The 23169-nt window shown below is 37.6% G+C and overlaps 2 protein-coding genes across 2 annotated transcripts in view; one reads left to right on the forward strand and one right to left on the reverse strand.

Moving 5' to 3' along the window:
• col14a1a (collagen, type XIV, alpha 1a) overlaps positions 1–12778 on the forward strand; it is a 109158-nt gene extending 96380 nt beyond the window's left edge. The window contains exons 41-47 of the mRNA XM_088929557.1: positions 373–444; positions 2903–2938; positions 3514–3580; positions 3957–4145; positions 6413–6490; positions 8359–8514; positions 10828–12778. Coding sequence (XP_088785683.1) covers positions 373–444; positions 2903–2938; positions 3514–3580; positions 3957–4145; positions 6413–6490; positions 8359–8514; positions 10828–11126 — 897 coding nt within the window. The 3' untranslated portion in view covers positions 11127–12778. The remainder of the gene's footprint in view (positions 1–372; positions 445–2902; positions 2939–3513; positions 3581–3956; positions 4146–6412; positions 6491–8358; positions 8515–10827) is intronic.
• A 914-nt stretch (positions 12779–13692) lies between these two features.
• mrpl13 (mitochondrial ribosomal protein L13) overlaps positions 13693–23169 on the reverse strand; it is a 28528-nt gene continuing 19051 nt past the window's right edge. The window contains exon 7 of the mRNA XM_088929159.1: positions 13693–13873. Within this exon, the coding sequence (XP_088785285.1) occupies positions 13849–13873 (25 nt within the window). The 3' untranslated portion in view covers positions 13693–13848. The remainder of the gene's footprint in view (positions 13874–23169) is intronic.

The raw sequence follows: 23169 nt of genomic DNA on the forward strand, positions 1-23169 counted from the left end.
CGGTTAAAGCACAATGACTGGGACTAAACCGCAATGATAAAACCCATTCCTTCTCCTGAAACGAGTTATGTAGGCACGAGGGACTCTGAAGTCTGGAAATGGAATGCTCAGCTGTGTAGATGCCTCAAGGGCTTTAAACTTTAACATCTCTGTTGTGACTGCAAATCCACTCAAGACCTCCTTCCAGCCTGATGATTCCCATGCTGTTCAGAACACAGGATCACCTCCTACTTGAACACAAAAGTGTACTGTGATCGCTTGTTCATTTGGGGTAATTAAGCCACAGACCTATTGGGGAAAAAAAGGCGCAGCTTATATTTGGGTGAATGGAGTAAATGGATAAGTGTGTGTCTACCTTTTTCTGAACAATAGGGGAGCCCTGGAGCTCCTGGATCCCCTGGGTCAAGTGGACCTCCTGGGTCACTGGGTGACCAGGGCCCTCCTGTAAGTAAAAGGCTGTTTTCTTCTTGATCAAACTACTGTATGTACAGTATTAACTCACAGAGTTCTGAACATGTTCAGTGTCTCTACTCCACTGCATACTAGCAGGTAGGTGGGTTTTACCAAACCCACCATTGCAAATGCATTCACTACAGATTACACTAAATTAAAGTCCTCCACTCCAACATATGGTGCCTTAATACCATCAAGGTATATGGACTGCTTTCCTGGGTTGTAAGTTCAAAAATTCTAAATGTGGAGCTGATATGTTACAGAATATGAAAAGGGTTCGCCTTGAAGGTGAGTAGCAATCAAAACTTGAAAAGAAATCACTGGTGGACACATTGAAGAACAAATCTAAGTGAAAACATTTGCAGACCATCTTTAAAAGAACATTCAGCAGTTTTATTGCTACCAGACAACCACTTTTGACATCTTTCTTTCTGGTGTAGTGAGCATTCCTGAAATGTACAGTAATACTTTTGATAATTCTTTTATTTCATCTGAGAATTAAGTTAATCTTTTGATATACAGTATTTTTTTTTTGTTTGTGCTCTGTGACATTTTCAAAATAACAGTGGGCTGTTATACAGTGAAGAGAAGGGGAGAAGGGGAGAGTGTTAATGCCCTCAATGTCTAGAAAGTTAATTACAGTATTTAATTACATGTCACTAGATTGAAACCAAGATAAAAGAGTTCGTTCTGCAGGAGGTTATGCCTCTAAAAAGAAAATGGGGTACACTTAATGAGAATGTGTCTTGTCATCACATTTTTCTGTGAGTCGGCATGCTACTAGTGTAAATTCCTGGAATTGCAGACCACAGAATTCAAATGAATCTCCGTGCAACAGTTGTCAGATAAAATTAACAATCTCAAGAGGCTTCTGGATTAATGGAATAAGCAACAGTGCACAAATTTGAAAAGACATTTTTTTATTCAAAATTCAGGTACCGGTGCAATGACTGCTGCATTTTGAGATAATACACTATAAAACCTGCTGTCAGAAGAGGACTGATACTAGAGCACATAGAACTCCCCTTACTGTACATAGCACATTTACACTACCAGCACATAATTCATGTTCCCTGCCCTGAGAGCTAGAGATATTTTAAACTTATCTCATTATTCCTAAACATAATATTTCTCCCCTTCTCTGTGATGATGAAGTGTAGATTGTACATCTACTGTATGTCATTCACATTATAGCTAAAAAATCCCATGTTTTGAAATGAAACAAGAATTGAATTGCACTAAAATGAATGAATGGGAACATTAATATGTGGGCCTTTTAAGATGTTATTGAATCCTTAGTTTGTAAAATATTTCTTGGAGTTTGGCATAGTTGGCACACTGCATTCTTGTTCAGAATCATCAAATAATCTGACCACCCAAATGCTGCATTCTCAAATTATATGAATATGTGCCATTCAACGTACTGTACAACTATTAGCTGGGCTGTATCTACCGTAAGCTAGTGGGCTTTAGCCTGTGATAAGCTTTTCAGATTTCACTGGTAGGCTTCTTTCCATTTGTCACTACAGAGAATTTATACAGTAAGTCTTCCTGAATGATTATTATATTGCAGAAAAGGACTTTACAGAAGCATTGTTAGCAGGATCCAGCCCTTCAGCAATAGATATCTACAGATTGCAATTGTTTGTGTGATAAATCATGGTCAGGATTGATGGGAGTCAAAAACCTGGACATCATTTCCACTGATTATTATAAGCAAAGAATCCATTTCCCAGTATCTTGCTTATCTGATATGCAGTCATTTACAATGAAAACATTTTACAGAAGTTTTTATTGAACTTTATCACCTTTTTCTTCTCTAAAAGAACTGCTTTAAACTTTCCAGAGAATGTTTCTCAATACAGCTGTCAAGACACATCTGTTGCTGCATTGTAACAGACACTAGATAAACTCAGCCTGGGCGGATCTCAACATTTCTCACCACTTGTATCTCTTTGGTGTTTGACATGTAACCCCTTAAAACCCACTCTTCTGCAGTTAGCTGGTGTCAACTCATCTGATTTTCAAAAATCTCTTCTCTACATTTTGACATGAAATGGGAGCACACACTGTCAGTGTTTTAAAATCCAGCTGCATTTTCGAATATCGGCTCAAATTCATTAAGTTGTTCCTTTTTCATCACCTCGGCAGATCAGCTCAGTCACACATTTGATGACTTTTATCCTTTCATTCAGCTCTTGCAACTATCACATCCTTGCTTGTTATGGCTGCTGAAATAATCTTGTATATGTAGTAATGTCGGCGCACTGACAAGTGCTAGAATTCTCTTTTCATATCACCACTGGTATGAACAGGTGCTAGTCGGATGTCTGGCATTTTAAAGGAATGTGCTAAAAGAATCCCAACAGAATTAATAAATATCTAAATTAAATTCTTTCTGTTTAAATTAATTTTATGGCCGATATCTAAAATTGTTATTTTTTCTCAGGGTCCTCCTGGTGTGAAAGGAGAAAAGGGTGAAAGAGTAAGCACTGAATTTACTTTTTTAATATTTGAGATAAGCAGCCAGTTTCTCTGACACAGCAATGGTTAAAATTGCTTCAGACTTTTTATATGAAATGCTGTTTATCAGCACTGGGAAAAGAAGGATCAGTTTACTGCCAGCCATTTTAACTGAAATTGCCAGTGGTCTCATAGTAATGTTTAGAAAGTTTATTGTTCAGCTGTGTATTATATAACTGTTAATTAAACCTCATCTGATTCACTTGTGTCAGCTCAATTAAATAACCACTGTTTTGAAAAGAAAGTATTGTTATGTACAGAATCATCATTCTTAGTAAACACTGAATACATTTTAAAAGTTCTCACAGTAGAAAAGCTTTCCTTGAGAAAACAGCAAATTACTGACCATTGCATAAAGTTAATGAACAAAGTTTGCTTAGCTTTTAAAAATAGCAGAGTGTAGTAATAACAAACATAAAAAGCAAAGACAATAAATTACACAAGCCTATAATTCCTCCTTAGACAGGGAACCTCATGTGTAATGATTTTCATGGAACTGTCTGATTCAAACTGTCTTTTAAATTTATTTCTGTACAGGGTGACATGCAGTCCCAAGCTGCTGTTCGTTCAATAGCCCGCCAAGTCTGTGAGCAGCTTATTCAGAGTGAGTTCTTTATCTGCTTCTGTCTTCTCTTCTTGCTGGTGTGTTCTGGTATCATTCCACATCTTAGACAAGCTCAAGTGCTATTTAAATGTTAAACTGATTTATATCAATCAAATGTTTTTTTTCGAAACTTTTAAATTGTTCCCATATGTGTGTATCATTAATTATGTGACTGCATGCTTTATAGCGTTCATGTTCACTTTAAATACTGTTTCTATTGCTCTGTATGCATATATCTTCTGACTTTGACCAGATGGTACATGAAACATCAGTGCTATCTAGTATGATGCGCACACAACGAGTGTGTTTGATGAATTAGTGCTCTCTTAACTGGCGCTTCTCACAGCTATGAGATCGATGTCTCTTGTGTCTTCAGGTCACATGGCACGCTACAATTCGATCCTGAACCACATCCCCAGTCAAGCCGTGTCCGTGCGCACAGTCCCGGGGCCCCCGGGTGAGCCGGGCCGGCAGGGGCCTCCAGGTCCACAAGGAGAACAGGGTCCCACAGGCAGGCCGGGATTCCCTGGTAGTAACGGGCAGCCGGGCAGACCAGGGGAGAGAGGTATGACGAAGGCTGTGGGGAAGGACTCCCTCTTCCACAGCTCGTACAGCCAGGCAGAGGAGTCGTGGAGAAAGGAAGGGCAGGTTATAAGCACAAATATCTAAAAAGTGCAGTGTTTGTAGCGGTTTGTGAATCTCAGAATTAGAGTCTCTTTCATTGGCTTTTTTACTGTTTAATCATCAAGTCTCTTTTAATATTCAGATCAGCATGCGTGGTTTCTGTAACATTTTACGCAAACAAGCTGACAGGCAGAAACCGAAGTGCAAGACTTTGTGCACCTCCGGAAGATTCCGGAGAGCCGAGGAGGCAGCAAGACGGAGGCAGCTAGTGACGAGAGAGGAGCAGGCAGGCTGACAATCTGGGAGAGAGAAAGTTAGCCCAAGGACTGTGTGAGGACTGTCTGGAGTGAGGGTAGTGAGGTAGTGGGTCCAGTTGGTGGAGGGCTGTCAGAGAAGAAATTAATAAAGCAAACCTCCACTAGATCGACGCTGTGTCAAACTAATGCTTGCAGTACAGGGAAGAACATAGAGCTAGTCTCCTCATGGCCCAAGAAGCTCAATGTCAGGGCGTTGGTAAAGCAGAGAATTGAGCGTTAAACAGGCACATCAATCAGGCTCCTGGTTACTAGATTGCCTGCTCGATTAAAAGATTGAGGGTGGAAAGGAAAGGTGTCCTGAGTGCATTTTCACAGGGTGGACAAGCAAGTGCTCATGGGAAGGCCCTGGGTTCCTATGACAACGTCAGACAGCAAGCCACTCCCAGCCCAGGTGTAACAGTATTACTGTGAAAGTTAAATGATTTTAAACCTAAAAAGGTATGGAGATGATATACATACAGTATAATGCTGCACTGGGAAGATTTCATAACTGTCTCCCTGCTCCTGTATCAGTCAATTTCATTCATAGTCACGTGTCCTAGTTTTATTATGCATATTTTCAAAGACCAAGAGAAAGCCCTTTTTTCTCTGCAATATGATTAATCTGTGCAGTGTGCTTAAGTCTCCATCTTAGACAGTTGCAGGAAACAGCTGTTCTTAAGCAAAACCTAGTTTGTACAGATAGTGTAAGGTGGTGAAAGAAAATGAGTGGAGAGACATCGCTGTTTCATTTTGGGGGAAATGCAAATATAATACTAGTGCACCATAGAAAGCACCCATGAGAATAGACGACATGAGGACTTTTTCATATACATGAAGTGTAGATTGAAAATAAACATAAAATGTTGGATTAAAAAGTTGTTTGTTTCAGAACTACAGGAATGACGTGTTCAAGAGAGTATGTCTCCGTAGCTTTCCAGAACTGGGATTATAATTGCTTATACGTTACAATTTTATGTTTATTATCAACTAGACCTCAAAATCAGCAGTATTTCTCTGTCTGCATGACTCACGGTGATGCACACTCAATATGTGAGATCTCTGTGCAAATACCCAGATGCTATATATTATTCACAGAGTTTGTCTTCTTGCATTACTTCAGAAGCAAAAGACAAGATTCAGTTGAAGAGAAAATGTGCAAGAACAGTTCTCACACCACTTAGTCCCTGTCATCATAAGGATTAAAGTAATTTGGAGGAAATTCTTATGGGTACTGATTTTTCAAGGCTTCAGTGACTTCTGTGACGTATGATTTGTAATTTCCTGATTAATAAGATAAATGACAGAACAGTGGCAAGGTTCTCACTAAGGACTGTAATTTCTTCCTGTGTGCTTACTCTGTAACACACACTGTAACACTGTATGGCAGTAGACAATGTGCTAAGAGAAGTGCAAACATGATAATATTGGGGTTTTGGTCCCCTTTAATTTATGAAAACATGTACCATTCCAAACCATTGTTAAATTATGTTTAATGTTGACACTTGTATTAAGACAAGTTAAGTTGAAAAGCTTTGACATAAGTTAAACTGCACTCTATAGTTGATTGCTTATATTTTTAATAGTATACGTAAACTGTTTTCAGAATCTTTGGGTGACACTTTGCAAAGTGTTTTATTCATTTTAGGAAATAATCAACTTCTCAGTGTCTCATAAACATTAGCATAGAGGATTTGTGTCTATTTGTCTATATAAATGCATTGACAGTTTGGCCCGGGCAATTATGGGTTTAAGGTACAGATTAGCTACCTGTTGATTCACCTGTAAGGCACTGAGCCTTTAAACAGGGGAAAAACAACAGACATGCTAATTGTATTGTGAGAAAAGCAGATGTTGGAATGTCATATCCTGAGGCCTATTGCTGTGCACTAACAGCTTCACCCTTGGGCAGGTTTCCCTGGTGAAAAGGGAGAGAAGGGAAATCAAGGAGTTGGTATTCAGGGTCCAAGAGGCCCACAAGGACCTCCAGGTAAGAACTTTGAATATAACATATACTGTATGACCAAAAGTGGATGCTTTTAGTCTCAGCAGTCATTGAGAATCTTTCATAGAACATTGCACTGCACTTTATCGCTTCTAGAAGGTTCTAGAAGGCCACAATGTGTCAACCTTGGAACTAAAATACAATGGACAGAAAGATTTACATAATTTTAGCTCACATTACCATGAGAAAATGTTTTGGAAGAGTTCTTCACCAATTTTTTGTAAAAATACTTTTATTACACAGAAAATAGAATATGAACATGAAGTTCAATCCCGAAGAACAGTGTCTTATGTAGACCAAATAAATTTGAGAAAATATCGGTACTTATGTCTTATGTTCTCTGTACGCATATCCCACGTGGCTTTTGCAAGTTGGCAGATTTTGGAAGACAATTGTAAAATTGCTTTTTAAGTGCATTAGGAGTGAATGTTTATCAGAAAATTTATCTTAAATTTCCATGACAAAACCTGCTATTTAATTACGATAATTTTTCTATGGGTGTCTTTATGGATATATATATGTGAGACATGAATGCTAATACGATTATACATAGATTCTACATATCACATGGATTCATATTAGCTCAACTAATAAAGTTGGTATCTTACTCCATGCTATTTGTTTTCTATTTCATTGTTAATAGGTAGAGATACCTTTACTGTGAATTGTTTAGCTTAGAAAAATACCTCAGAATATAGCAAACATATTCAAGCAGTATTTCCTGGAAATTATGCAAGTACAGTATGCATGTTCCTTTGGTTCTGTCCTTTTAATAATTATCTTACTATTGTTGGTCCATGAAATAGCTGATAAGAAAAATATTAAAATCATTGATGCCTGTATACCCTCTCTATTTCCTTCCGTAACTAAAATATCTAATAATGAAGAAAAAAGCATTTATGTTTTCTGACTTATGAATTGAGTAGTGGGATTTCCTTTTACTGAGTTCATTCTGAACAGGAAAAACCTGGAAAACATTAATAGGATTAGGAATGAAAAGGAACGTCTTTGACCTATTTGTGATTTAATATTGTTCCTGTTCAGAATATCTAAGAAGAAGGTTCAAGAAATACTATTAGCAAAAATAAGGTATTCATTATTGACATCTGTGATAACACATTAATATGGATCTCACCCAGTACTTGGACAATATTGTTAAATACCATCAAACCAACAGCTGATAATTGCTTTTGAAAATCCCTTTAACTATCACAATTATCTGTCGCCAGACTTATTAAAAAGGAATGTGAATTTTGGCAAGAATAAATACATATGTGGAAACTGAAGATAAATACATATGTGGAAACTGAAGATTATCTCAATTGTCATTGTATTTTGCATTTTCATCAGTAAATATGTACATATTTCCAATGTTTAACACATATTGGAACAATGTGTAGTAATTCCATAAATATGAAGTTAAAAACAGAGGCAACAGTATCAGAAAAACATTACCCCCCCCCCCCCCCCCCGAATTTTAGATATTTTAAAAGAAAAACATCTTCATAAATTTTGAAAGTGTTTCAAGTTCAATCACTTAACAGGGACCTTGAGCGACCAAGCAAGATGTGTAGGATAACTTAATTATTATTCTGTTTCCTGACAGCACACCCACTCATTGGTAGAAGAAGATTGTAGGGTGTACTAAAATCAATAAATGTCAAAGCATTACCGACATAAAGAATAAGAGATGAAAAGTCTACCCCAACTTGTAGATGTTTTTCAAAGACACTATGATATTTCCACCACTGAACTGGCTCGTCACAAAGCAGAAATGTAGACTGTGAGCCCGATGAGCCTGGGATGTTCTCCGCGTCTGGCCTTGGTCCAGTTCATGTGTTGGTCTCCCGCAGGGCCTCCCGGAGAAGGGCGCACAGGGAGTCAGGGTCAGCCAGGAAGACCTGGAAACCCCGGCTCTCCAGGACGGCCTGGCAGCCCCGGCCCCACCGGCCCCGCCGGCTCCCCCGGATACTGCGACGCATCAACCTGCATGGGTTATAATGTCGGAGGTAATTATCACCGCTCCCTCTGAGCCCTTCTGAGCCAGTCAGTCGACCTGCATCTCCGCACTCTGCCCATGTTACAAGCAATTGTTCTGTAACTTTACTAATGTCAGAATTAGTGCCTTTGTTGATGCATTAAATAATATAGTGACGTGTGTACATCTTTAACACCATTTATTGTATTTTAAGGTGCAAAGCAGGGGTATCAGCAGGCACATAATGCCCGTGAACCTGTAAATATGTCTTCTATTTTTAGTTTGTCAATCTTGAAGACGACTTTCCTTACGAAACTTAATTTTATTTTTCACTTGAATGCTGATATTCTTTCAGTTAATGTTGTACGGCTGTTTTTGCCTTCTTAAACGTAGAAAACCACGGGTGATTTCTAAAGATACAAACTTTAGAAAAATCTGGCCCACCTTTTTGTTTTCCGTCTTGTAAAATGCTTTTTCCCAGGCCCAGTTCATTGTAAAATTAATAGTTTTAACTGGTGACATGTGATTGTACAAAAAAACTTACTTTTTATGATATAATTTAAATTCTCTTAAGAATTTTATGCTTATTTGCCACAAACCCAAATGGTCTACTATTTTTCTCTCTAAACAGAAAAAAACTGTTTCAAAATGAAAGCAATAAGAGTTTTTCCTGCAAAGCTTGCCATCAAATGTAACTACCTCAGACTACAGGATGGTAAAGCTATTATTGCTTTGTAGAGTAAGTCTCATTAAATCATAAAGTGGCAATATTTTTGCTTTCATCTCTGTAGCTCCATCATGCTCTTTGCATTAAGCACCTTAAAATACCAATATTAAAGAGATACAGAACTCTTTTGCATAACATTATTTGTAAACATGTTTGTGTGGCTTCCATCCATTTAGTTCTGTCTATAACCACATATTTGGATAAATATTAAAAAGTCTAATTGACACTGAGAGGATAAATGGTTTTGAAGGCCAAGATTAAAGGTACTACACAAATTGAAATAAACGCCACAGTAATATGGCTGTCATTGTACGGGAGGTCTTTGCATTCTCTCATGTGCCATTAGACCTGAGGAGCAGTTAGAAGACTTTATATCTTCTGCTTTGCAGTGCCATACAGTGAAATCTAATAAGCACAGCCAAGAAAAGAGAAATACGTGTGGATACAATATGTTGGAAATACTATTTAAATTAGTTTCCTGTTTAAAATGAGAAACCGGTCAGATATTGGATATTGGAATATGAGTGAATCTGTATATACGTTTGACAGAACTTTTTTACTCTGAGGTACAACTATAATTTGCTTATCTGGGGAAGAAAAGTGTTCTGTATCCCTATAATATGATCAAATATCTTTTTTTATACCCTGAATGTGGGTTGATGCATTGTTCCTGTTGTGTGATGCATGTTTGTAAGCATGCAGTAGTGTTTATGTACCAAGAAACTATGTGAATGTTGCTCTAACATGTTCCTTGTGTATGGAACTGTGTTACTAGTATCTGTCTTTATTGTCCATTTCCAGTTGTGAAAGGGCAATAAACCCCAGCATAGAATGATGGGAATGTCTGTGCTCTGTCATGATGTGCTGTGTTGTCTGTGATTAGCAGTAAGTAGGTACTGCATCCTGGTAATGTAGACACGATAATTTTGCTGGAAGCATGCTGGTATTTTTTCTTGTCTGCCTACTGACTTGAGGTATGTGTCTCTTTTTGTTTTTCTGTTGTGCGATCTCCCTTGGCCCCTCACCCCCTTATGGCTTTTAACTGAAGTCCAACAACAGTTTGAGAATGGCTACTGAGCAGCATTTTCAGGTGCCTGCAGCACTCTGCTAAACACAAAACCGACTAGATGAAGAGACAGGGAAGGCATGCTAATGTCTCTTTTCATCACCCCATCCTCAGTCTTCAGTAACCAACACTGCTGAACGTTTGCTCCCCTGACCATCAAGAGTGCCCTATTTATATCCATCTAAAAATCTGTAGTTAAAAGCTTTGAAATCCCCTTTATTTTCGTTTCTGCAATGAAGCACAGCAGGAAAAGCAGTTTACACACCTTTTGACCCAAATCGATATTTTTTTCTAGACTTTGTCAATTTTCGGTGATGGGGCTGTTTTGTCGTTCTGTGGTCCTGTACTTCACAGTTCTGAGTTAAAAATGCCGATTATCATGATTTGTGGCTCAGCCAGCATCAACAAATCGCTAAATCCCCTAGCGGTAAAATCCACTCCTCTGTTGTGTAAGCTGCTCTAACGTTGTCAATAATTTCTTGCCTTTATTTTTCTGCCCCTTTTTGTTTGTTGCGCTCGAATATGAATACACTTGGCTGTGGTGAAATAAGGTGGATATGGTGACCCAACTGACCAGGACATTCCTGTAGTTCAGTTACCTCCCAACTCCTACCAAACCTATGAGCCCACCGACACGTACGATGACGAGGACCCATATGCGTCGTTTAGAGGTTACGCTCAGTACCCCCAGTCCGCCTACCCCGCCCCCAACCCAGTCCCACCTGAATCCTACCCCTCGGAAGATGCCATTGAAGTGAGATCACCGGGAATCCAGCGTTTCTCCAGAAGCCTCTCCAGAAAGAAGGACAAAACCTCCAACCAGAAGAGGACACTGAAAAGAGACTCTTAGCTCTAACGGGAGAATCAAACTTAAGTGCTCGAGCATGCTAATGGCACAACCGTTTAAGCTGGAGTCAAAACATGGAAATTTTACAAGTTTACACACCATTTACAGTGAGTAATTTTGATTGTGCTGTTAGAGGAAAACCTGGAAGTGCCTGATATTTTTGGGGGGTTGGAAAAGACAAAAGAAATGGTTGTACTAGTGTTTTTTTTTAAGTTGCATGTGGCCTTGAAGATCAAGAAGACAACCAAGCTGATTGTGAGGATATGTTTATTTTGTGCAGTAAGCATCTTTGTAAATTACATCATGAACTGCTTTTGTACAGTTTTTGTTGTTGTATATCGCTATCGCTAGTATAACATAATCTACATTCTGTTGCTATTCAAAATCGACCTGTTTTGTAACCTGTTTTCCCCAAAACAGGCACTTCAAGGTTAATTCTCAGAGTTGGTGTCACAGCTTACTGAGAAGCTCTTAAAGAGAACTTCAAAGGAAGTCAACATCCATTTTCAATAGCCATGATACAGTATATCAGACCGATACTGTGATACAGGGTTGTTAGGAGCCTAGCACTGCAGAAAGCATGTGTAAGGCAGGATACACCCTGGACAGGAGAGAAGTGCATCACAGAGCACACACACATAAATACATATAAACATCATTATTATCATAGATTGCATTTGGTTTGGATATTTGTGGAAACCGAAACCTGCAAACTTCATGGAGAAGGCACCCTAGGCCCTAGTCAAATCTAGGGACTCAAGAACAATGAGGCAGGGGTGCCTTCTGTCACACCGCTGTTCACAAGATCAGCATTTCTGCTTATAATGTATTCAATCTAGAATGATGGTCTTCTAGTCAAGATATTTGCTAGAATAGAAATACAGTAGATTGAAATTAACCTGGAAGAGCCTGTTCTTGCAAAAGCAGGTCACGTTTTGTAATAGCCCAAATGTTTTTGCAATTACTTTCTCTATAGGTCCGAAAGAATTTCGAAAGAATTTCCACTAGTTTATTTATTAAGGGTTTTTTTTCATTCTCATTTTTATAGTGCCTTTAATTTGTTTAAACTGAAGCATACTGTCTCTCTCACTTGTGTCATTGCATACTAAAGAACACAGATGACAGTTGGAACAATAATCAGTCTTTATCATTTAGAAACATAGATTAATAAATTGATAACAAATCTGGTCTTTTTCAAAGTATGTTGTCAGGAATCATCTTTTTTATTGTTTTTTTTTAATGTCCACATGAAAACTGAGATTATCTACATCTATCACTAGTGAAAATATAATAATCTTTACAGATCTGACAAAAACAGAAGGGGGTGTAACAAACCTTAAAAGTATTAATACCAAAAGAGGATTAAACTCAATGTACAGGTGAATTAATGACAAATATATATTTCCTCTTGTACTAGGTTTAGTGAGTTTAACAATGATGATAATGACAAAGCACTAACAAATCTATAGAAATTTGCCTTTTCACTAGTGATTTAAGTGTTTTAAGTACCTACTGTAGGCCTGCAGTCTGACTCCAATTCAGGAAGTTCCAATCTGAAATCGGAGCAGGTGTGTGAGAACCAATATAACACCAAACCTTTGAATCCAGAAATTCATTTTTTTTTGCAACCAATAAAATTGAAGTACAACCATAAACATTAGTTCTGGAGTTTATTTTAATAATGCAATGACTATATAAAACAATGAGTAAAATAACACCAGTTTTTAAGAAATGTCTAAGATCCTTAAAAGTTTCATTGTCATAAGTTAAGAAAATTTCAAGAACAGCTCCATAAAATTGCAAAACATTTATTTAGGATCATAATTGTTGGAGAGCAACGTTGAAAACACTTGCTAATAGCCACAGTCCAAAATGATGGTGTATTCCCTGATAATATCTAACCAATGCAAAATCATAGCTTATGATGAACCTGGCATTTATGTTCATGTAAAGATTCTTTATTTTGTATTCAGTTATGCTGTGATGATCTGATCATCAGAAAAGCACCATATTTCTACATGCCCAACATTTAAATTCCAAACTGGCAGCATAGATTGCAGTCATTGATGTAAAAAAGGCAGCAGACGTATGAACTGGAATTATCTTGGCATTTTATATACAGAAAAATAGCTGGGTAATGCAAATTAATTTCCATTTTAAAACCAGTTATATTGTAACAGCAAAACTACTTCAAAGGACTACACTTGAATACAGAATTTTTCACGGAAGCATCTGCTGTCTATTAGAACTACTCTGCGGGTAAAATTAAAGCACCGTCAAACTTCTGAAGTGCATGCAAAAACAGTCTGTGGTAAAAGTTGCAATGGCCAAAAATCTGTATTTTAATACATTCCAAGTTTCAACAAAATTGAACTTACAACCACAGAAACAACCACGGAACTCTTTTCTGTCCTGCTGAACATTTATTCAATTCACTTTTACCCTTGAAACTGTTTGAAATTATGCTTATTCTTCAGAAATACAGGCTGTATATACATTTACTGCAAGTTTCACTTCATTTTATTCAAAAATGTTTTTGGTTTTATAAAAAAAAAACAAAGCCACATACTAAAGTTGAAAAAAACTTTTATTTTACATTAATAGAACAACTGGAACATCTGCTTAAATCATCAAGTTAAATGCTTCTAGCAAATGTTATTAAACATGAAAATAATCAAGGATCTGTAAGTAATCTTCTTTCAGATGGTGCTGTTAATGGTGAGGATTACTTCATTCTGAAGTCTTCAGGCCTGTGAAGTTGAATAGAATGTGATAGATTACAATACAAATACATGTATACTGTACATAAACAGGATTGCTTGATTAGTGAACAAATATTTTTTCCCCCAGTTATACAACAGTCCTTCAGATTATATTACTACCAGACTATAATGTACTATAATAACGTTCTGTGGAGACACTAATGCTGTTTCCGTGCTGTATATTTAGGCACTGTTGGCTTGCATTACATACAACATCATGACATCATAACTTTTAAGTTCATGGAAGGCAAGATAGTTTTGCAGGCTCATCTCTGATCTGATATTTGACCTAATGTGCCTTATTGATGGGATATTACAACCAATTACAAGACACTAATCTTTTAAGATAAGATAAGATCACTTTATTGGACATATACAATTTCTTGTGTTAGGAATTTGTCTTTTCGCATACCCCAACTTGTTCTCCATCAGACACAGACAGGGAGAGAAGCTTGGGGTTAGAGCGCAGGGTCAGCCATTTATACAGCACCACTGGAGCAGCTGGGGTTAAGGGCCTTGCTCAGGGGCCCAACGGAGTAGGATCCTTAGCCACAGAGCCACCATTAAATGTCATTAATCTCCAATGGGTATTGATTCCAACTGCTAGGTTTTTTCCATGCTGAAAAGAGTGTGTGAAGAAGGCTCCACAGCTGAAACGTTGTTTTCTTTCTTCTCTTTTCAGCATGGATTAAACCTATTGCTATTACTTGTTAAACCTATTACTTGTTCCTTTGCAGCCTACACATGGTGACGCAGCTACCCACCTGAACTAATTGATTCCAACTAAACAAGCAACACAAACAATAAACGGTAATGAGGAAAAACACGTAAAGTACTGTTTTGAAAGAAGATATAAAATAGATGAACTGCTTTTCTTTTAGTAATATTTTTGCACTCTAGAAACGATTGTATTGTAGAATTCAAAACTGTACAATAATTCTTATTGTATTCATCTATGTCTGTCCTTTACTTGAATTACCAATTACAAAATTAAAATTGAATGAGGATATAGCTCCCACTTTGTTTCAGTCTGAAAGCCTTATTGTTAACCACAAAGCTTAAGTATAGACTGGTAAGTGTGTAGTCTTTTTTTTTTGTTGCTAAAAAGTTTTTCCCTCTTTTAAATATTCCTCAACATTGGTTATTGAACTTTGATTCTGCTAGTGGGAGAAAAAAAAACAGTAAAAAGAAAAAAAAACTAAATTCAAGTCACAGAATGAACTGGTGTTTGAAAAGATAAAAGATGCTGGTACAGCTGGCCATACTGTGGATTAAAGAGATGAGCCCTTCCTGAGCAGTAACACAAACAGTGGGGCCCTGTGCACTTCCAAAGCAGGTGTGTTTTGTTAATTTCAATACTTGTTTAAAAAAAAGAGATTGACAAAGTAAACTGACTGGGCCCTCTGAGCAGGACTCCCTGCGTAGTGTAACTGGTGTCAGAAGTCTTATCTTTTAAGACTTAACAATGCTGTCACCCTACAAGCACCAGATTTTCCTTACATAATACCATGCTGGTTGTAAAGTATTTGCAGTGGTGGTGGGGAGGGGTGTGATTGGGATTATTTCCTACTTCCTAACAATACTGCCAAGATGTGCAACTTGAAAAATAAACATTTTACCTAAAGATGTGACTGACAACAGTGATACAGGAGTTACCCTGTGCCAGAATGGGCAAGCCTACCTTTAAATGCTTGGGAATTAAGCAATCCTCAACATTTACAGACTCGAAACAGTAAAAAAAAACTCAGGAAACCTGCTGAGAATTCTATACCTTAATATAAACATTTCCACTGATCTCTGAAAGTGCCTATTAGTATGTTTGCATTTATAAACCAGTCTTTGTACATGCTTTACAAATTACTGTCTGCAGATATCAGTATTTACTGAAAACATTTTATTTAAAAAAAAACTGCATGCATAATCACATATGTACTATACGTACTTAGTCAAAGCTTAAATTAATGGATTAACTGCAAATTTTCAAACAGTGCTTTTAAATGAAGTATAAACTTGAAGGTGACTGTGTTACTATCTCAAACTATGGAAATACAATTGAAATCCACTCAAGGTCAAATAACACATGTGGTTCAATTTTTGCATGGGACAAGACATAAAAAGAAGAAAAGGAAGTCTATTGCTTGAGTTTTTGGCATCAAAACAATTCTCCTTTAGAAAGCATTATCCAGCCCCTTGAAACTTCTGTTTTAAAGGGTTTGTATAACGCTAGCAGTCTCAGCATGTCCGACTCCAGCGAAAGAGCATTCTGAATTATGGCTCGAGACAGCCACATCGTCTGCTTCTCACCCAAAACCGACACAATGATTAGAATAACGAGAGAGACGAAAAGCAGATTTATGGGCGACTCCTTACTCATGGCATTTTGTACAACAAAGCTCTACTCCCGTTTTCCTGAATGATTTAGAATGACGCTGGAATTTGCGTTTTGTCCAACTGCTCACTAACGAGCCCGCAGGACAGGATCTTCTAATGCGGATTGATGGGACCTATATTAGGCTTAGCAGCCTTCGTGTTGTAAACTTAATGAAATACGAGAAGCACCAGCCAAAGATTGCAGTTTTTTCCATATCTTCTATTAAATAACAAAATTTGAATTGAACAAGAAATGATAAATCTGTTTCTTAACATGTTTAAAGTAAAAATAGAGCATAGCACATCCTCCCAGCATTCCTTAACCCACACTAGAGCTGGATTTGCATACACTGCAGTTGCGCTAGGTGCTGTGCAGTCCCCTGAGCCACAGCTGTGAGTACTTTCCGCCTAACTTCAATTCAGCTGTCCTACAGCTTCACCTTGGCCTGAGGCTCCAGCTCAGCTATATCAGGAGAAAGACAGTGACAGGAGGGTATCCATGACAGGGGTAGGATATACCTAAAAATATATATCATTATTTAAGGAACATAAAAAAGTAAATAAAAGTAAGGAAATACTTCAAGCCCAGGGATGGATCTAGCCTGACTTCTCTGGACTGATTCAGAAAACATTGTACAATTTGAACATAACATCACATGGTTTAAATTCTACGCTTTAACTAAATAACCCAACATTGTTTGCCTTACTTATATTGTCTAGACGATAAGCTCCTTTAAGTTGAGAGTTTCTCCTTCAGCCTCTATAATTTATGTGAAATTGGGAACAGCAGTGGTCCTAATACAGATCCCTATGGTACTCAACTAATTAGATCACCCAAACTGGAGAATTTAACCCTTATCTGTGCAGTTTTCTGTACATTAATAAGCTCTCAATTAAACTATAAGCATTACTTTCAATATCTACTGACTGCTACTTGATAATTAATCATTTAACGTTTTCTGAAGTTTTTACTATCCCCTAGGATGCTGCTTCCATACATGACTCTTATAATAATTCATGTCTTATACTGTAATTGTCAATATTATAATTACTTGGCACAGTTTTGTCACCCGTTTTAAAGGTAGGCAATACATTAGCTATGTTCCAGTCAATTGGTACTTTTAATTAAAAAAAACTGTTGGAAACATCTTGTTAATAGGCAATGGAACAGCATCTTGTTTTCTTACATTTAATTAGTAGATTACCATCTGACTCCGGAGGTTTATCTTAAGTGCTTCTGCCTCTTTTATACTAAAACGTGATGCTTTCTCAGCCTGAGGCACCTTGTCAGTTTCTATCCTGGTAAAGACCCCAGTGAAACAGTAACTTAATAAACCAAATACAACAGTCACTTCCCTTCCGACACCTTGATGTTTCCCATCCCATCACTATCACTTTTTATGTTGACACAAATTAAAAATAAATGGAAGTACATTTAAAACTGAGAAATAGTAAAGAATCGCTTCTTTATGCAAAGGGTGGTGGGAACATGGAATGTGTTATATGTTACTCAAGCTAGTGCCCTGGCTTCTTTTATATACGAGATCCATGGATTATTAAGCAACTAACTACCAAATGGGCTACTGTGCCGAAATAAGGTTTGTGAACACTAAAGATAAATATGGATATTTCATAGATTTACCACAATAGTTTTCTTTAAACAAAACTAGTCTTTATGTAAATATCCAGCAGGGTTTATAGTAACCAATTCCATGTCTCTTGTCCATGTAAAAATTAAACAATGAATAATGAATGTACACGAGATGTGTAAAACTAAGCGAACTCCTAGTTTCATCAGCTCAATGAATGGAATAATTAGAATGCTGTGTTTAACTTATCATATGGATCCTGGGGGCTGATTTTGAAAAGGCTCCACTCTATATAAAGATTCAAAAATGGAAGGTTGGTCTTCACCATACACTTGTGTAGAAACAAGACATGCCATGGTCTAAAGAAATCCCTGAGGATCTCATAAATGTTCCTGTTCTTCAGTCCGGAAAGGGCTACAAAACAATTCCTAAGGATTTAGTTCTCCACCATCCGACTGTCAGACAGTCAACAAAGGGCTAAAGTTCAAGGACACTTTTATGCTACCCAGGAGCACTCATCCCACCAAAGTCTCTTCAAACACAAACCAGAAAATCATCAAGGAAGCTACAGTAGTCCCAAGAGTAACACTGGAGGAACTAGAGGCCACTCTCATCTTTGGTAATGTGAAAATTACTTTGTTCATGACGCAACCATCAGAAAATGAACTGAACAAGAATGGTGTTCATGGAAGGATAGTAAGGAGAAAACGAATGCTCTCCAAAAAAGAATCCTGCCTTGTGCCCATGCATGCCAGGATAGGCTCCAACTCCCCCCGTGACCCTATATTAGATAAAGGAATTAGAAAATGGATGGTTGAGAATATCAGGCCATCCTTCCATGACCTGAAGCTGAACTGAACATGGGTCTTTCAACAAGACAATGATCCTAAACATACAACAGATCTACAAAAATGGCTGCAGAAGAAGAAATTCTGAGTTGTACAGTGGCCTAGTCAAAGTCCGGACCTAAACCCCATCGAATTGTTGTGGCAGGACCTGTAATAATCTGTCCACACATAGCAGCTCTCAAATGTCAAAGGAGTTCTCTAAGGAAGAAAGGCCCAAAATCCCTCAATACCAATGTGAGAGACAGTTATAGGAAATATTTAGTTCCAGTCATTGCTGCTCAAAGGAGAGCCACACGTTAATGAGTTTAAAGGTTCACATACTTTGTCACGTGGATACTGAACGCAGCATATTTTGTTGAAAGAGTATCATGTCTTGTGTCATTTGCTTCATCAAGTTAACGTTATCTATTATCTGGACTTAGATTAAGATGTAATAACATTTCGGGCTTCAAATATGTGAAATATAATAAAATCCTGAGGGGGTTTACAAATTGTTTCTCAGCACTGTATATGGGCCAAATTTCTCAGATTCTTGTTTTTATGCTACGTATGTCTGAGGTTATAATATTCACTTAAGAAATAAATTACTTTCTGTAAATCTGTTTCTTCTTACAAGAAAAACTCAAAAAGCACCAAAAGGAATAAGCTACACCTTACAGACGAGCAGTACAGTCCATACAATGGTATTCTCAAACAATACATCTTTTTTTTTCTACAAGCCAAAAGAAACACATTATATCAAGCTTCTGATGACAATGTTTTGAAGTCTAAAATTCAGAGCCAGTACATTAAGAAAAAGGTAGTAACTTCAATTGTTTCACTGTGTAGGGTTATTGAATCTGAGATGTCAGAACATTTTGGATATCTTCTCCATTTCTTTTGAAAGCAGTATTGTTTTCTCTGTTTAAATTACTGCATTGCTCATACTAAGCATTCCATTTTTTTTTGTCTTTTGTATAGGAAATGCAGCCTTTCAATACCTCACTAGAATATTCCATTTGTGACAGGGTCGTAATTCAGCTCCATTCATAATAATGGTGCTTGTTTGCTCAATTACGTGGGTATGGAATTCCATTCACATTTCCTTCTGTCTGGGAAACGGAACAAAAGACGTGAATAATTTTAGAAGGTAAAGGTCTCTTCCACAGAAAACAACTAAGTATCCCAGATTTGTAAGCTTTTTTACAAATAGCCTGCAATTGACAAGTGACACTACCTTAGGACATAGCCTTGTGTGTTTTAATATAGCACCAGCAATATGTCTGACAATAAGAACACGATTCAGGAGTATGAGTTTTCATATTTTTCAGACTCTTCATTATGCACAGGGTCATGTTAACTCCAAATCTGTTTCTACATAGTCTAAAAACAAAATTAGTACTGAACAATAGTACTTCTAATGTCACATTTTAAAACAAACCGAAGGTCAAGTCCTCCCTTGCTGAATGTTTATGCATTCCAGTTTTATTCTCATGAAACCCATGAACGTATGTGATAAAACAGAAACAATAATATAATGCCAAGTCATATATAACTTCTTACTCATTGTTATCATCAATTAATGCTTGGATTTTGTCTTTGGGAAGTGGGATCAAATTATATTAGCTTTAATTAAGAAGATTAATTACCTCTATTAATAGATAACTGGGAACAAAAGAGTTCCAGATTGCTGATGCTATGCTCATTATCTTTTATGTCTCTCTGTGTGGACCTTGCCTTGTAGTTGTTCCCATTAAAGGGTTTCTATACAGTATATTCCATGAGCATATATGAAATATTACAATATGCACTGACCAGCAATCCCACTTGTTATACAGTATCATTTCTGTCATTATTAAAATTGCAATTTAAATGATTTACCATTCTTAAAACTCTCCAAGTAAAGCATCATCTGTCAACTTGCCTAAGATGAAATATTTTGGAGAACATACCACTCTTGAGGAAAAACACAAATCCATGGCATTGAGGGATTAATCTGGGTTTTCAGTCTGTCGATAATCATAAGCATATTATCAGTACTATGCGAAATGTGACAAAACGATATTGACGACAGCTTGGTTTCACCAGATATGTTTTGGAAAAGAGGTGACGAACAGAGGCATCACTGTAAAAATGGGTCATGTACTGTACACTAGCCCCATGCTACCCCCTGTACTCCCCAGATGCCTTCCCTTATTTATTCCCCCTCTTGGGATGATGATAATGGGGCAGAAAGAACTTCACACATGAGGGAGAGACCCCTTGACTGCACATTTGCCCCAGCTAAATCAGCACACCAGGGATCGCTACCCTTAAGTAACCTCTGTCGGTACTGTTTGACCACATATCCTGCTTAATCGATGAAGCAGGGGCTATGCACTGACAGCCTGCTCTCCTGCACTCACTCACAAAGAGGTACTGTGCCCACACAAAACCAGAACTGAACAACAGCTAGCAATTATTTACAAATAATTGATTTATCCCTGATTGTGAACACTATATTGGTTAAGATCAGAGCTGTCACAAAATAATCATATTATAACAAAAGGTGCACATTTATGATGCTAGTGTTTCCCAAGAAGCATTTTAAATGTGGTTTGTTCTTCAGCAGACATGATGTGTACTGGCCACATGAAGCATTTCACCATAAGCAAACATGGCAGGGAAGGTTACACGGAGAGGTTTAAAAGGTTCAAATCAAAGTGCAGAATGCAATTTTATTAAACATGGGGATATTACAAAACAGCGGATACCCTGATCAGTATGTAACAATAATCTATATAAGGCCATGGGGTTAATATGAGCCCTTATTATATAGATTGAAAGACAGGACTATTTAAGAATCACTGTAACTTCTGTTTTCTTTGGTAAAGTGATAAAATTTAAATTTAAAAAACCTGGCAGTAAAGATTTTTATGGGTTTGTACATTTTTGGTTGCATTTAAGAATAAAGACTAATGCGTGAACATCCGTTCACTGTGAGGGTTATCCTGCTCTTCAGATTGTACTTTAATGGTGACCTTGTCAGTCCACAGGTAAACAAAGAATTTGAACACAGCCATTTAAAAACGTTTTCCCTTTGTGGCTCTGTGGAACATAAATTGCAAAATAAGCAGTAGATATTTGTAAGTATTCCAGTAAACAAAAAGAAGTACTAAAACATACACAATAGTTGCGGTTTACCAGGCTGTTTCTGCTGTGGTAAAAATGACAAAATCAACACAAGATGTGCAGCATACCCCATAGGTCACACAGTCAAATTATGGGCCATTTACAGAAAGATCTCAAGTGAAAGCAGTTTAAGATTATACAATACCTTCTGAAAAGGAACTTTTTTTTTGTTATTTCGTGATCGAAAAGGCAGTGGTAAAGATTTGGACACCTGACATTTGACTGCCGAGTGGCAATGAACATAACCAGTAACTCCAGCCGTCTGCCCTGCTGGGTCAAGTCTCGACAGACTCTCCGCACTGTCTGGTGTTCGAGAAATTCCAGCCAGTGCATTCAGACCAAGGCGTACTCGTCTTGTGGAACTAACTGAACAAAGCCCTGTGGCATACAAGCTCCCTAGACTGCGCTGGTCGAGAACATTTTTGAAGACGGTCTCACAAGCAGACAAAGAATTGGGAGCTCACCCAAAGACCTTTCTGTGTTTTCCTTCTGGGTTTATTTTTCTCATTGTTTTAAGAATAAAGCCCCAGAAATCCATTTCAAAACATCGGTCTGCTTTTGCACATTTAGATCATAAATGCTGCCCAGATGGGTAACAGATGTTTCAGGCTGTTCTGTGTGATGGTACTGTAGATGTCCGGACACATCAAATCAGAAAATAAACCAGTTTTCAAGGAGGAAGGACACTTGGGGATGGTGCAGCTGCATTTTCTACATGTAACACATAATTACACACCTTAATTTCAGCTCATCCTGAAATTAACAACTAAACAAATTTCAAACAAAATCTCACATTTCCTAAAGTTTCAGAAATCACTATCTAGTCTAAAAGTCTATTGACAATATGTAGTCAAACAGGTTGTACAGTACCAAAATTTAGTTTTCACCAGGAATCCATCCACTGTATGCCTATTTAAAGCAATTTAGAAATTACTACAGTAAAGCTAGACTGCCTGAATCAAGTATAATTCATTAACATTGTGTGTCATATTCCAAATTTCAGAATTTGCTTTTCTTTAAGTGTAGAATAGATATTAGATATTATTTTTGGTAGTTAGTAGCTAATGGATTTGAGAGTCTCTGTCATGCTTTTCTTAAAAGAAGCCCTGGCTTAAACAATATGGGAGGGTAAATTTGGGGCGGTGCGGTGGCTCTGTGGCTAAGGATCTGCGCTTATGGCTGGAAGGTTGCCGGTTCAAATCCCATGGCCAGCAGAGGAATCCCCTGAGCAAGGCCCTTAACCCCAACTGCTCCAGGGGTGCCGTATAAATGGCTGACCCTGCGCTCTGACCCCAAGCTTCTCTCCCTGTCTCTGTCTGATGGAGAA

Source organism: Atractosteus spatula, chromosome 12, assembly GCF_055471065.1.
Source record: "Atractosteus spatula isolate fAtrSpa1 chromosome 12, fAtrSpa1.hap1, whole genome shotgun sequence".
Classification (NCBI taxonomy): domain Eukaryota; kingdom Metazoa; phylum Chordata; class Actinopteri; order Semionotiformes; family Lepisosteidae; genus Atractosteus; species Atractosteus spatula.